General features: G+C 39.9%; 1 protein-coding gene across 11 annotated transcripts in view; it reads left to right on the top strand.

Moving 5' to 3' along the window:
• The window catches only part of cacnb2a (calcium channel, voltage-dependent, beta 2a), a 73,598-nt gene extending 58,615 nt beyond the window's left edge, over positions 1-14,983 (top strand). For 8 of the 11 annotated variants that reach the window (XM_061712971.1, XM_061712972.1, XM_061712974.1 and 5 more), the window contains 7 exons: positions 3,755-3,835; positions 3,931-3,989; positions 5,501-5,610; positions 7,180-7,331; positions 8,122-8,217; positions 10,325-10,507; positions 11,507-14,554. In XM_061712971.1, coding sequence (XP_061568955.1) covers positions 3,755-3,835; positions 3,931-3,989; positions 5,501-5,610; positions 7,180-7,331; positions 8,122-8,217; positions 10,325-10,507; positions 11,507-12,265 — 1,440 coding nt within the window. In that variant the 3' untranslated portion in view covers positions 12,266-14,554. Of the gene's footprint in view, positions 1-165; positions 186-3,754; positions 3,836-3,930; positions 3,990-5,500; positions 5,611-7,179; positions 7,332-8,121; positions 8,218-10,324; positions 10,508-11,506 lie in introns of all 11 variants that reach the window. The other 3 variants (XM_061712970.1, XM_061712975.1, XM_061712967.1) reach the window with 2 other exon arrangements.
• Positions 14,984-15,477: the final 494 nt, after the last annotated feature.

The raw sequence follows: 15,477 nt of genomic DNA, 5'->3' as shown, positions 1-15,477 counted from the left end.
TGTCGCCGCCACCGCTCTGACTAAAATGCCTGCGGCTGTTGATCTATCACTCCGCGCCCATCCTGATTGTCAACACCAGTGTCTTTTTCCTTCAATGTGCATGCAGCTATTAGCATGCATGCCTGTTCCTAACATCTCTCTCTTTCCTCTTCCGTCCCACCACAGCTAAGCAGAAGCAGAAGTCGGTAAGTCTTGTTAGTTGTTATGTAGCGGTATAGCAGAGCCCGGGCAGGACATCCATGTTCTGAACTGTACAAATTCTACATTTCCTGAACAAGAAAGTCCATCCCTGCTCTGATCTCCCACCATACTGATATAATAATACCTGCAAACCTCTGTGTTATGAGTGCGTGTAGGTGAACTTATGATGCTGACACAGTGAGACCTCTATTATTAAGATAGAAAACATTCTAAATGTATTTATTGCTTAGATGTGAGTGATGAAAATAATCTATGTCATAGCCATCCATCCAGCAGGGGCTGGAGTTGATATGATATTGATATGAAGTTACAGTAAGAAAGAAGATCGACCTTGAGCAAAAACTGGAAACGAGTGCACAAATATACCCAGTAAAAGTCCTCATAACAGCCAAAAAAAACACGTCCCATATCCCATTATCAAACTTTGAGACTTTATATGCCTAAATCAAACAATATTCATTATGCTCCTTCATTGGAATTGAAAGTGCTTGGTCCACCTTTCCTAAAAATATCAAACCTCTCCTTTGAGCTTGCATATATGATTGTAAACTACTCATTTTGTCTTATATAATCTGATATTATACTTTGTTATGAATCATTGCAGCATTACAAGTAATTTTTCAAGAGAGAAAATATAGCAAATTCCTGCCAAATACTTGAAATAAAGTTTGATATTGGGCTTGTTTCACATAATTATAGACACCAGGGTGGGCTATGAGCAAGACCACGTTGCTCATGAATACGATCATGTTAGTCGTAAGCAGAGTGTGCACCAGTTCCCACCACATTCCTGGGGAAGCTCAATGACGACAGCAAGCAAAAGTTATACAGCAAGAAAATGTTTAAAAGTGGAGCGATGAGTAAGAGCAGGGTGACAGATTGCGAGAAAGAAGTTAAAAAAAATCCACTGAGACGCAAATCGAGTGAGCAGCTCGAGCAGCCGGGCAAATAAGGAGGAGGCTGAGAAAACGACTGTGTGGTGAATGAGATAATCAAAAGTCCTTTCAGAGCTTCTGTCTGCTTCCCAGCTGTTTGCCTCCAACAGAGCTTCACTTTACATCACGGACTGTTTTTTTCCTTTGGGAATTTAATGATTTTTGCATTTCTCCAGTGTATTGACATATTGGTAAATCCTTTAAACGCGCTCCTTTATCTGAAACCAGACACACTGGCTGCTGGATTCAATCCAACAAGCTCAGTAGGTACAAATCATGTAAAAAAATTTATGGAAAAAGTAAATTATATTTAATGTAAATGCGCTTAAAAATATGCTATAATACATGAAATTATATATATTTATCACCTGATGATCTGTTAATAGCTTTTGCGTTTAAAGGTCATAGCTTAAATCAAGAATTAGCGGTTTTCATGAAAAAAAAATCCCCAAAACTGTTTTGCATGTAGAATTCACTAGTTGGACTCAAAATAATTCCTATCTGCTTTAGACGCATATTTAATCAAGGTGAGATTAAAGGTGTAAATGTATTGGTTTAGCTGATCACCACCTTAAACTTAGACAGAATTAATTCACTCTCATAAACAGCAAAGAGCACCAGCAGTGGTTCCTGTTTGGGTGTTGGTACAGAAGCAGGTAGGGACACCAAAACTTGATATTGCATCAATTTAAGGCAGGAAGTCGGACAAAGGGATGTTTAGTAGATGATCAAACAACCACCCAACAAACCAACTTGTCCAATGACTCTTGTGGAGGCTGTGGGTAAACATTTTATAGGGTCTTGAAAGAGATTTCAACCACATAGGAGGAGAAGTTATTCATTTTTAAAGTCAAGAAGCACAATTTATTTGACAAGACCCACCTTTTTCGTTTGTATTATGGCAGAAATTACAAAATATGACGAGAAATAAATAAGCAATTTAACTGAAAACCTTCAGTTAAGCTCGTAATTTGACAAATCCAGGCAAGCATGTAGCACTCAGAAGCACTGGGCTTCTGAAAAAGTTTGCACTGATCGAGAGTAAAACCGCGGTGAAGCCTAGCTTCCTGTAGCACCCAGCAGCTCCTGTCCACAATTTCCTGATTTCAGTTAAGAATTTCTTTTAATACACTGCTTTTTCCAGTCGTTGGATATTTTTAAACTCTAGAGATTACTAGAGGATAAGACTTGAAATAAAAATTAAATCAGCCATCTGACATTCTGAGAATAACAATATTATGTTCAATAATCATGTTATGGACCAAGTTAATTATAGTCTTTATCTGGACTAGAGGTGAAACGATATACCGTATTTTGGTATGCAGCGGTGGTAATTAATTGATTATTTTAATATTATGCTGCACTGTCGGTGCAACTCCACATTATAAATCATAAATCCCACTGTGGCCGGTCTATGATGTTTCATTCAAAGAGCATGGTCATTGTTGTTGGACGTCGCTTTCATTGTCAGAGGAACTGCGTGGTCTTGTTGTCTACAGAAGATGCAGATCTACAAGACATCACTACGTCGCTTAGCAACGCTTTGTATGACATCATGCCAAAGCGTAACCCGAAATGACAAAAATACTATATACATCTTCACATAAGGCCTCTACTATAGCATATATATATATATATATATATATATATATATATATATATATATATATATATACAGGACTGTCTCAGAAAATTATAATATTGTGATAAAGTTCTTTATTTTCTGTAATGCAATTAAAAAAAATGTCATACATTCTGGATTCATTACAAATCAACTGAAATATTGCAAGCCTTTTATTATTTTAATATTGCTGATTATGGCTTACAGTTTAAGATTAAGATTCCCAGAATATTCAAATTCTTTGAGATAGGATATTTGAGTTTTCTTCCTACTTAAGCATAAAGCAAATATAAGTTGTGTTACTTTACATAAATTATGTACATAAATCTGATAATTTGATACTGATACTTGTCTGTTTTGTTGGTCATTTGATGTCCTCTAGTACCAAAAAGAATGTTAATAAAAAATAAAATACTGCCCCCGTGAAATACCGCAGTATAATGTACCAACACCTTCACCGTACCATACTGTAAAATCCCACACCGTTACATCCCTAATCTGGACTGATATCAGTCAGGCATCTGCTGTCCGTCTAAATGTTGATCTCAAGCTGAAGCAGCTCCACCAACCTGAGCTCTCACTCTGTCCCACAGCAGGAAGCATGTTCCTCTGTGTCCCAAACTTTTCTTTTCTCTCGTTTTGTTAGTTGTGGCCTTTGCATTTCCTCCCTTTCTGACTAATCTTTCCCGTATTTTTGTTGTTCTTATATATTTTCTATTTTATTTATTTTCTCAGTGGCATCGGAACCATGAGATGAAATGACCAGTCATGAAATACCTTAAAATTTGTGAAGCAAAGCTCCAAATCTTTGTCCTGAAAGCTTACCTGTGTTTGGTCTGGCTCGCTCAGATGCCCCATTTCATGGTTCCAAAATGTGCCAGTGCTAATAATTTATCTTCTTAACTATGATTTCAACCTTTAAAGTAATTTGTTATGGTATTTATTTAGTCTTCATAAATGTATAACTCCTTCTTTTTGCTTCCTTGGTTCTCCAAAGACGGAACACATTCCTCCATACGACGTTGTGCCTTCCATGCGGCCCGTGGTTCTGGTTGGACCATCACTGAAGGGCTACGAGGTGCGTCAGCGCTGCTACATTTCAAATGCAACCCTTTACATTGGTCATAAGCTGTGGTCATCAGTCTTCTTCCTTCCTAAATCTTCTCCCAACAGGTGACAGACATGATGCAAAAAGCACTGTTTGACTTTTTGAAACACAGATTTGAGGGAAGGTAAGTTCCCTGTGACCTTTTAAAACACAAGCTTGCATTCCTCTTCCTTCCTCATTCTTCCTCTCTCCGCGTCTATAGGCTGGTATTTATCTGTCCCCCGAGGTTAGCAGAGGGAGTGTGTAACAAGTTTGTTTGGCCTGGAGATGTGTGCTGCTGCTCTAAATAGGCCCTCTACATGTCCTTAATAGGCCATAGTGGGCCCTGAAGCAGAACAGGATTGTCCTTATTCAATGTTGAGGCCGTGAAGTTACACAACACAAACATCCACTCAGGCCATTAGCAGCTGCAGAGAATAGTTTTCAATTGACTTTAAACTGTCGATTCAAAAAAATGCACCTTTGTTACACTTCTTAAAGTCCAGACAGTTAAACGAAATCATCTTCCTCGCTGCTCAAATTGCGTCTTTAAACAGCTAGATATTAGAGCAAAGTTTTTGAATGCAAATGTTTTGTTGATCTCAGTAACTTTAGTGTAAAACAAATGGTACGTCAAGTCCAAACTCAACTAAGCAACTCAACAGTTAGTGAATGTGGAGCTGATAGAGATCAGAGCGGGGGGCGCCCCATCACGGCTTGGCATATAATGGTGTGGCGTGGGTGTGAATGTCAGCGTGCCTGTTTGAAAAGGACATAATTATTTTTCCTTGATGTAGATAAAACAGCAAAAATACCCACACGTCTATTTTGTAACTCAACTGCTAAGGGTTGTGTAAAGAGATTGAGGAAGTTGTTTTTGCTCTTTGACACTTTTGTCGCTTTTAAAGAGGCACTCATTGCCGTTAGTCTGGCCAGCCATCCTAAGTCTTTTCCTCTTTGATTCAGCCAATCAGAGAAATGAAGCATGTGATCTAAGCACTGCGATAACCAGATCAGTATCAACAGTAGACATTACAATGGTGTGTAGTGGAGCTGCAACGCTGGGGAATGACTGAGGTTAGTTTTTCAGTAAAAATGTGTTGATCCAAGGTGTTATTATTAGGATAATGATCGGTAAATGTCAATATTTGAAAGAGAAAAAAAGACATGACTGTCTTTGCTGAAAGACTCCCCTCTAAATCAGTTATATATTTGTATTATTTATCCATCTTGCTTGTTGTTGTTTTTTTTCGATATCTGCCAAAGAATTGTATTTAACATAATTAGACTGCATGGCATGTGACTTATGGTCAGCATATTTGAAAACTTAACAATGTCTCTTCAGAGACACTATGACCCAGTTCCTCAAGAAAAACCATAAATAATGTGCCTAATTTAATCTAGGAACTATTTTTTTCCCTCTGAGTAGAAATTGTTGTGAGTCCGATATCTCCAACAAATCAAAAGCTCACACGAAACAATCCAGATGCCCATGTGGTGTTCCTACTAATGCTTTGAGTCCTGCACTGGTGATGCACACAATGTTCTCGCCCAATAGATGGATAATCAGAGAATATAGAAGTCAGGTGTAAAGAGAAATACATAATCTGGTTGTATGTTGCAATTTTCAATCACTTTTATTGTTCCTCATGTCAGAATATCCATCACTCGTGTCACGGCGGACATCTCTCTAGCCAAGCGCTCAGTCCTGAACAACCCCAGCAAGCACGCCATCATCGAACGCTCCAACACGCGCTCAAACTTGGGTGAGTTTCTTCTGAATCTCCACAATGCTTGGAAACATCTGGTGTTGCGATTTATAATGTTTTCAAGGAGACCGGCTTACGTGGAGAAGGAAGGAAACAATTAAAGAAACTCTTGACAACGCTAATGATAATTCCCGAAGGCTCTGAGTGGCCTTGGCTTGGCTCTTTTGTTGGGAATGAAAGATAGAGCATAAATGCACGATAACGAGCTCAAGAGCGGCTCTGATTTGACTGAGCTTGATTGGAGTTTAGATGCGATTACAATGAAAGAGATTCCTGAGTCAAACAGAGGTGACGAGGCTAATCTCTGCTATTTATCGCCAGAAACATCAGTCAGCAGTCAGAGCAGAGGTACAAATCTCTGGAAGAGTTTCTAAAGAAAGCAAAACATGTATAAGATGTCATTGTTTTATCTCCTCAGTATTAAAAATGCGCCACTGCTGTAGGATTTAACAATTTGACCTTTTTGTTTGTTCATTTTTCAAAGCGCCTCATGAATGAGAAACAAATCATACTCCCCTTACGACTGACCCAGATCTTATTATTTGATTAACAGTTCTGTCCTCATTTTTTTTTTTTATGTCATTCATTGAATAAAAAGAGATGTTGATTTGAAGCAGAATCACTCCAAGTTATTTCAAGAAAACCCAGCTTTGGAAACAGCTGAGATTATTTCACGACTTTCACAAAACTTGACTGTGCTGTAAAACTGGAATGTTTTCATGTCATCACGTCACTTCAAACTTTCAGTCATGACTGAAAGTCATGAAGCTTTCTTCCTGCCTTGCTTGCAGGGCGGCTTTTGCAGGCAAATCCTCATCTGTGAGAGTGTCTGAGTGTAGTCATGTGTTGTAACAGTCAGTTATCCTTCGAGGTAACATAATATGGCTTGCTGCTCCTCTCAGAGCTATTAGTTTCAACCATAAACCTTATCCCTTGAGTCTTGATGTCTTTTAAATATTTCAGTCGTGATGCTGCAGGAGGATTGAGAGCGAGCATCATCTCAATGATGCATTGCAGTTGGATTTTCCAAGACAGATATGATTACCGGACTCATAAAGAAGCAATCTGGATGTGCTTGTTTCTCTGGGGAATCATACTGATGATCATTTAATAACATTTTCAAGCCATTTTTCTGCCATGCTGGTATCATGAGGGTTTCTCAAAAAATACCCCCCAAGCCACCGTTCTGGCCATGTACAAGTCACAACATATAGATGATAGTATTTTTGAGTTTTTAGAAAGTAAAATTTGAGTTTTGGGATACTCTGAGAAGTCACCAACTGTGAATATGTTGCTATTTTAGGTTTGGTATATGTGAAATGATTGTGGTTTTTATTATTATTATTGTAGTGAGTCACAAACCTCACTGCAAAAAAACACCTGTCACAAACCTCACTGCAAAAAAACACCTGTAAAAATGCAGTATGATAGAGTTAAATGTAATAATAACTGTATTATCATGGTGGTGTTCCAATGCTACACATTACAGTTTGAACAAAATGTCCATTTATAATAAAGATTGGGTTTTTTTCAAGAATAAATCTGAACCTTTGCATCTCCCTTCAGCTGAAGTCCAGAGTGAGATCGAGCGGATTTTCGAGCTGGCTCGGACATTACAGCTGGTGGTTCTGGACGCTGACACCATAAACCATCCGTCACAGCTGGGAAAGACCTCCCTCGCTCCAATTATCGTCTATGTCAAGATCACCTCTCCCAAGGTGAGCAACAAATGCTAAAGTCTTTGAACACACACAGGGATGGAAAACAAGGACAAGGTGAAAAAAAGAAGGCAGTGTTCCCTCTCCTCTCATTAATTAGGTTTTAGTCAAGCCATCCAGACTTATTTGCATCCTCCTTGTCGTCGTGCCTTGTCACAGCTTGTACTGCCCTTCTGTGTCTGAGCCGCTCCCGACTGCAGTTTTAAATCCACCATGTCAGACTTGACTGCTGGTTTGTGAGCTAGAAAATCCAAGAGACGTCTGATTCATCACTCTGACCTTCAGCAAGTGCAATAAAAAGCCTCATGATTCAGAGATCAATAAAAAAACAAGCATTTGAGTAATACAGAAAATGAGAGATGGCCCAGTGAAAGAGACATGAGGTGCAGGCTTTAAATCAGTGGCAGCAGACTGAATCACTCTCACAGCAGGATCAAATAAATTCTTCTTTATCGTCCCTCCTCTGCACCATGCTGCCACTTCATATACACTGAAGAGATAACAACGGTATCTTTGTGAAGTTTAATGTGGCTTTGTAAGGTAGAATGGAAATGTATTAGACAAAGGTGCAGAAATGTATGATCAGTGAATTGTACTAGAATATCATCAGTGATAGCGTTGTTTCTGCACGTTCGTTTCTCCTTTTACTTATATTATGTTAATAGATAACCAATCAACGTCTTCTTTTGTACTCTATAGAGCTGACCGTGACATGCTTGAGGATTATCTTGATTTAATTCAACCAAAAGCAGCTGTGACCTCGTTGCCTTGTGTCCTGGTTTGCTTTTAGGTGCTGCAGAGGCTGATCAAGTCCAGAGGCAAGTCTCAGGCCAAACACCTCAATGTCCAGATGGTGGCTGCCGACAAGCTGGCTCAGTGTCCTGCTGTGAGTCTCCACATTCAACCTAAATCACTATTTCTGTGAAATGTAGAGTCTAAAATAACCCAGGGATTTCCTCTTTTTTTTTTTTGCTCTTTGTTTAAGAACCTTAAATTAGAAAAACCTGCGATTCTTTCATTTGCACTTTTCGTCCCAAGACGTCCATTCACTCCTTTATTGAAGACATTGCGACCAGTGGTGGACAGTAATGGAGTAAATTTACTTGAGTACTGTACTTAAGTACATATCCAGAGGATTTGTACTTTACTTGAGTATTAGATTTCTTTGGTACTTATTACTCTTACTTGAATACATTTCCAAGACAAATGTTTTTACCTTTACTCAAGTACATTTCTAGGAAGGCTGAAAAGTACTCGTTACTTTCAGGTCTGCTCTTTTTTCTTCTTCCCTAAAATCCTATTGGACACAAGCTGTTTTTGTCAAAGGAGGAGACCTATCACAGTGCACGCTCTCCACTGGGATGTACGTAAAGAGGAAATACGTCAAGCCTCCTCAAAACGATACCGCCAAAGTAGCCTGCGTTTGTCAAGACAGCAACAATTGATTTAGAAAAAATATAGTAATTTACTGATGTGGAAAATAAGAAATTTACTCTTACTCTTACTTAAAGTAAATTTAAAAGCATTTACTTTTGGATACTTAAGTACCTTTAAAAGCAAGTACTTTTCTACTCTTACTCAAGTAATATTTTGACTGAGCTACTTTTACTTGTAACGGAGTAAATTTTGACCAGTAGTATTTGTACTCTTACTCAAGTACTGGGGTCGAGTGCTCTGTCCACCTCTGATTGCGACATATTCTAAAAAGGTCTGGGGCGACAACACTTATATCTCTTTTTAAAGCTACTGTTTCTTCTCGAAACACTTCAGGTATCCTGGCATTGAGGATACATTCCTCTGAGGTCACATTCTTCCTGCAAACGCATTTCAAAATGTGCATCAGTACGGGATCTTTGTTGTTACATTTTTCATTTCTAAAAGTCTCCTCACATTATCTGATGTGGACGGAGAAACCAGACCAGAACCCAAGCCCTCTTGTTTTGCAGCCATGCCTAACATTGTAGTTATCCTGTTGAAAAAATGTACGGATGTCCCTGGAAAAGATGTCAACTGATACAACTCCCTCCATAATCTGCCTTTGAAATTTATCACTGATAACGGTGTGCATGGTCCTTTTTTGTGTTTTATCTTGGCACATGGTACGCATTTCTTTAAGAAAAAATGATATCGCCTCATAGCCTGTCATTGGTCACTTTTTATACACACAGTGGAAACATGGTGGAAATGTGACAGCAGTATATGTTTCTATTGTTTGATGATCCATCCCAGATGCTTCCGAGCTCGGGAAGTCAATGTCACCTCTATACGAGGCTTCAGTTTTTCACAGTAATTTTTTTAATTTCCATTTGTGAGTATAGCTCTGTATCATATTGCTTAACAAAGTAATCTGTTGTCCCTATGGTAATATCAGCTATTGATGAATGACGCAGTGCCATCTGAGTGATTGGAGATCACAGGTTTTCAGCCTGTAGATTTTAAGTATAGAAACTCCTTAAACCCCTAAATTCCTTAAATCCTTAAATGACATTGCTCACTATTGAGAGGCAATTCAAAAATCTCTTCCAGTCTTCCTTTGAGGAAGTTTACTTTTAAACATTTACAGGGCTTTTCTTTTTTTGAAAAATAAATGAGATGAAGTTGATGAGACAAAGCACGGTCTATCTTGGGTTCATGTTCCTCTCTAATCTGCTTAGCAATTATTTTAGAGAATGGAGCAAGCGCCCCCGGCTTGTGAAAGTGCAGACTTAATTTAGGAAGATATTTTTAGGGGGCAATCGTTTCATATTTCCTGAGAATTAGCAGCTGATGTTTTTAATTGAGTGGGTTGTTTATCTAAAACAGCTCTGGTATTTCTAATGTACAATAGAAAGATGTTTTTGACGTCCTATGGATTTCTCAAACATGAGTCATTTAACTGCGTTTAACTCGTTTAACAGTCGGTTAACTGCGATTAAGTTTTAACATCTCTGTGTTTTTTCTTTGACATTGTCATGCTTCATTTCCTTAAACGGGGGCCGTCTCGCTTTTCCCAGGAGATGTTTGACATCATCCTCGACGAGAACCAGCTAGAAGACGCCTGTGAGCACATGGCTGATTACCTGGAGGCCTACTGGAAGAGCACTCACCCACCCAGCTCCAGCCCACCTGAGCCAGTCCTGACCAAGCTGCCCACAGCCACCCTGCCCTCCAGCCCGGCACCGGCCTCCGGAGTGCAGGTAAAACACGCTGAGGCCATCCCGGTCCGGGGCAGAGAGGGCTAGTGCTTGCAGAGGTCTAGAAGGAGAAAGATGAAACCAAATGGAGCCTGTGTTTATCCAACTTTGAAGAACTGCACTTAAAAATAAGCTACACTTTTATATAAACACAGAATATATACTGTATATATATATTACTATTCAATTTTTTTGTCTGCAATGACATGTATCTATTAACTTGTCAATAATCCACAAGTTTGCAAATGAAGTATAAAGTAAATATTCCCATACAGAGGTCTCCAACCTTGGGAAAATGTGTAAAACGACACACTCAGGCAGGAAACTCTGAGTACAAATTGGAGGTTTGAAGGTATGCAACATAAATACCAGTTTTTCCAAACAGCTTTCCACAAACTTTCATTTTGCCAACATGTCTCAGGAGGGTTTTTTACCTCTGTGTTTTTAATGTATTTAGCTGGAATTCAATCCTAAATTATCTAAGAAACCTTGAAAACCTAGGAGGTAAAAATAGCAGAACTATTAACATAACAGCTTATTTTACTTTCTTTTTATGATCTACGCTTTTTTTTTGCTTGTGACTGACCAATTATCCTTTTTAGTTGACTGAAAGAGATTTTATGAGTTGAGTTGTTTAGTTGAACAAGTCTACCTTTCCCCCACTCACTGCCATTACAATGGGAAATGTAAGACTGAGAATGAGGACAAGGCTGATACCGATGACGAGCAGGAGTGAGCTCGTACTTGCTCGAGTGGTAAGTGTGGGAATGCTGAAGCCGAGTAGTGTAACATGCCGCCAAAGTGAAACCTTCTGTGGATTTGATGAGCAAGTGTGTGTTCAAGTGTGATAATTCATGCTTTCACATCGTGTGTGAACTGGGGTGAATCCGTGCAGAAGGATCGGGTGGGTATTTGTGTGCGCATGTGTGTGTGTTTGCAGTGAAGAGTGCTGATGTGGCGCTTTGTGCCGTCTTACTGACTGATCCGTGTCACTACTTTCAGGGCAACAGTACAGAGCAGAAGGGAGATAAAGCGTTAGTGGAGAGGAAGGTCTCAAAAGAAGATTACCAGCACCATCATCACCACCACCACCATCACCACCACCACCAGAGCCTGGACCCGGCCGACGCCGACGCGGAAGCCGAGGGGGAGGGCAACGAGGAGGAGGAGAGGCCGCTCAGGACAGACTCCTCCAAGAGAGCCCAGCACGTCCACCACAGGTCGGCCTCCACCAGGACGGAGCACCACAACCACCACCACCACCACAGCAGTCGAGCCAGGGGGCTCTCCCGGCAGGAGACCTTAGACTCTGAGACCCCCGAGAGCCGAGAGAGCCACGAGAGCAAGGACTCGGCTCACACCGAGCCGCGGGCTCAGCTCCGCCATCAGGATGAGGAAGAGGACGAGGAGGAGGAGGAGGAGGAGGAAGAGGACGAGGAGGATCTAGGGGAGGGGCACCCCCAGCAGCAGCAGCGCTACGAAGCGCTGCCCCACCGGGACCACAACCACCACCACCACCACCACCACCGTAGCGGGGCGGAGGAGGCCGGCCACAGCGCGGGACACCACCGCTTGAAGGAGCGCGAGCAGGACCACAACGAACGGAACAAACAGCGCTCTCACCACCACCACCGGCCCGCGCGCGACCACCACCACCACTACTACGACCGGGACAGAGAGAGGGACCGAGAGGGGGAGGTGGCACCTAAAAAGAGGGGCGAGGCAGGGGAGTGGTCCAGAGACTCGTACATCCACCAGTGACAGACCAAACTCCTGCTGCGGTTCCTCTGGACTCCTCCCACAGACCGTTCTGTTCTCCCATTGTGCTGCTATACCCCCAAACCACAGCATCCTATTTATGTACACTTCTTTGTAAAAGTGCTTGCATCATTTGCAGGATTTTGATTACGTAGATACAAATATAAATATATAATTATATGTATGTGTGTATCTATGCATAGACATTGTTTATGTGTGGATATGCATGAATATTCTCAAATATGCATATTTTAAACCTGTGTTTGGTAAAGCATGACACAAAAGCAGAATTTTTTTCTGTTCTGAGCTGTGCTTTCTGTGATTAGCATCATAATTTTTATTATTTCTATTATTCTTAATTTTTATTACTTGTTACCACTTGAATAATTTGTTCCTTCAGACTACTGCGAGGGTTGACCAGCCACCATAGTTTAATGCTGTAATTGCATATTGTTTTGCTCAATTTGGGAAATTTGCTTATTTGCCTGCGTAGACTTAAACCCAGATTCCAGTTTATGAGGTTCATCAAGCTGAAACTTACTAACCTAATGCAGCAGTCCTACGGTAAATCTCCTTGTGGTGAAACCTGATGCTCTTTTTAGAGACATAGATTCAACTTTATGATCATTTTGAATTGTTATACATTCATACTGTGTCTCCTGATTGACCTGTTTATTATAAAAACAATTTATTACAAAAACAATCTTAACAGAAGCAGTTAGTACGATAAATAACACTTCAACTGAACGACAAACTGAAGCTTTAAAAAAAAGTCTGACTGTATTTCACTGAAAACGTTTGTGAAATGACATTTTTGAATCTTTTCAGGGGCTTGTAATAGCATTTTAATTTGACATAAGGCTGTTGCTCCTTTGATAAAAAAAATATTACAGATTTGCAGCTAATGCTTGATCCTTTCTCACCTAAAACTGATTCATTTCACATTGTTTAGGTCTGGATCAAAGGTTTACACTTGTTACCATCTAATAACAGACCTAGAGTTGTTTTAAATCCAGAATGTTTGTTTGAGCAGCTGCTGGTTGTAGCCTCATATTTACCAGAGTTGTCCAGGTCTGTTTAACTCTCAGCAGGAGAGCGTTTTTCCCAAATTGTCAGTCTACTTCTTTAATTTATTGTCAACATCTAAAGCTTAGTTCCTTTTTTGTTTATTATTATTAATTATTATTATTAATATTCTGTCCACAGTTTCCGTCATTCATTTTCTGCATATTTATGTCTCCTTTGAGGCGCACTTTAGTCTTTCTTTAAAAGATGAATGATTTCAAACCAACGTTGTCTCCAACATGCAGTACTGTTCTTTGTATGGGTCCAGAAACATTTTATAACTTGGTACATGTTATTCTGCACTTTTACTGAATCAGACTGGTTTGATACGATGTTCAGCTCTCTGTAGATCTCCCAGGAAAAAATCCACTCCGCTTCTTCTTTTATCAAATCTGACCCCTTTTCTAATGAATGATGTTCTTTCATTCCCACCTGAGTTCCCACTTCTTAGTACAAAGAATGTTTCATGCAGGAAATTGTGTTTGGTATGTTCTACACCTAAAATTAAAAGATGCATTTGCAAAACAATCTCCAACAACTGCAAATGTTTACCAGATAGTATTTGTTTTTTTAATCTTACTGCCATTTGTCCCTTTCCCTGACTAAAACACGGGATCTATTTCAAGTACATTGATGTCATTTTGGATATTTTTTTAGCTTCTACCTGCACTCTTGGTTCAAGATTCATAACACAAAAACTCCTACTAGTTCTGTTGACTTCAAGTTTCACTCCATCCACTCTGCCTCATCTGTTTACACATCACTCCCCATGTCCTTTGTTATTTTTTTGCCCAACAAATGAGAAAAAAAAAACATTTCTAAGCTACATTCGTAGCTCTACAGATTTTATAACTGTGTACATGTCTATGTACATAACGATGCATAAATATGAAGAATAAAGTTGACCAAAAGAAAAAAACAAAACAAAACTGAACAGGAGAAGGATTTGATGTGTGCTTTGTCAAAAGAGCCAGACACGGGAGGGATGCGGCTGCTAAAAATAGTCCCTAGAAACTCACCGGCCTGCCTCCTGCGTCGTCATGACAACCGCGACGTGAAGGATGATACTGAGGGGATGCGTCTAAAATAGAAAGGCACTTCTTTACACACAGCTGCTGCCAAAATAGACAAGTGCTCCCAGAGACGCAGTTTGTATCAGAAGTTGAATGCCAATTCGAGAGAAAAATGTAAATAAACCTGCTCTGCTGCCGTTGTAGTCGGTAATGTGCTGCTACAGTATAAACAATAAAACAGTAAGATGCAGTGCAGACGGATGTGTGCATGATTTGGTAACAGTTAAAAGAAGAAAGAAAGTCAGTGTGAGGGCTCCTTAAAGTAGTGCAAAACAGAAAGTGCACCGTGGAGACACATAGTTCCAGTTGGACTGAGCTAGTGATACCACTTCAAGTCCACATTTTAAATATATTTAAACAATCTATGCACGTATGCATGTTTTACAAGTCTTCACCGGTATGTCAACAATTAAAAACGTCCTGTTTAGGAATGATTGTCATTAATTAACAGCAAAATCACAACAAAAAACAATCAAATACAAAATTTTATTCTCATCTCTGAGTGGCTTCAAAAGGTTTTCATAAAGAGTTACAGCTATGAAACATGTCCATTTAGGATGAGTTATAATTGTTTGCAAATAATGCGCAATAACAAAACTCTCATATATTCAGACAGCTAGATTACGGTCTTAGAAAGCACTCATTAAATATTCATATACACATTAAACAGAGCACTTGAGGTTATTTTTTATTCAGTGTGTAAGGCAGAAATAACTTTTATTTTGAAAATCTGTAACTTCCTTCTAATGATCGCTGTGATTCGTGCAAATGGCAGGTTCAGATGTATTAATTAGACGTCCCACTGGTCTCCAGCACCAGTAAAAGATGCTAAATTGTTAATACCTCCTATGACCTCCTTCTGCACACACCACTTCCTGGTCTACACTCTCGGATCCAGCGAATCAACCGTCGCCATGGCAGCCGTGTCGTCACTGTTGTTATGGCGACACGAGAACTGCTGCATTCGCCAGCTCTCGTTCAAGGCTGATTTATGGTTCCGCGTTAAATCGACGCAGGGCCTACGGCGTATGGTGCGCGTCGCCGCGTACTCTACGCCGTAGGCTCTGCGTTGGTGTC

This window comes from Cololabis saira, chromosome 22 (genome assembly GCF_033807715.1).
Source record: "Cololabis saira isolate AMF1-May2022 chromosome 22, fColSai1.1, whole genome shotgun sequence".
In the NCBI taxonomy this organism is placed as follows: domain Eukaryota; kingdom Metazoa; phylum Chordata; class Actinopteri; order Beloniformes; family Belonidae; genus Cololabis; species Cololabis saira.
The sequence above is the reverse complement of the archived record's forward strand: the minus strand, read 5'-3'. Positions and strand labels throughout refer to the sequence as shown.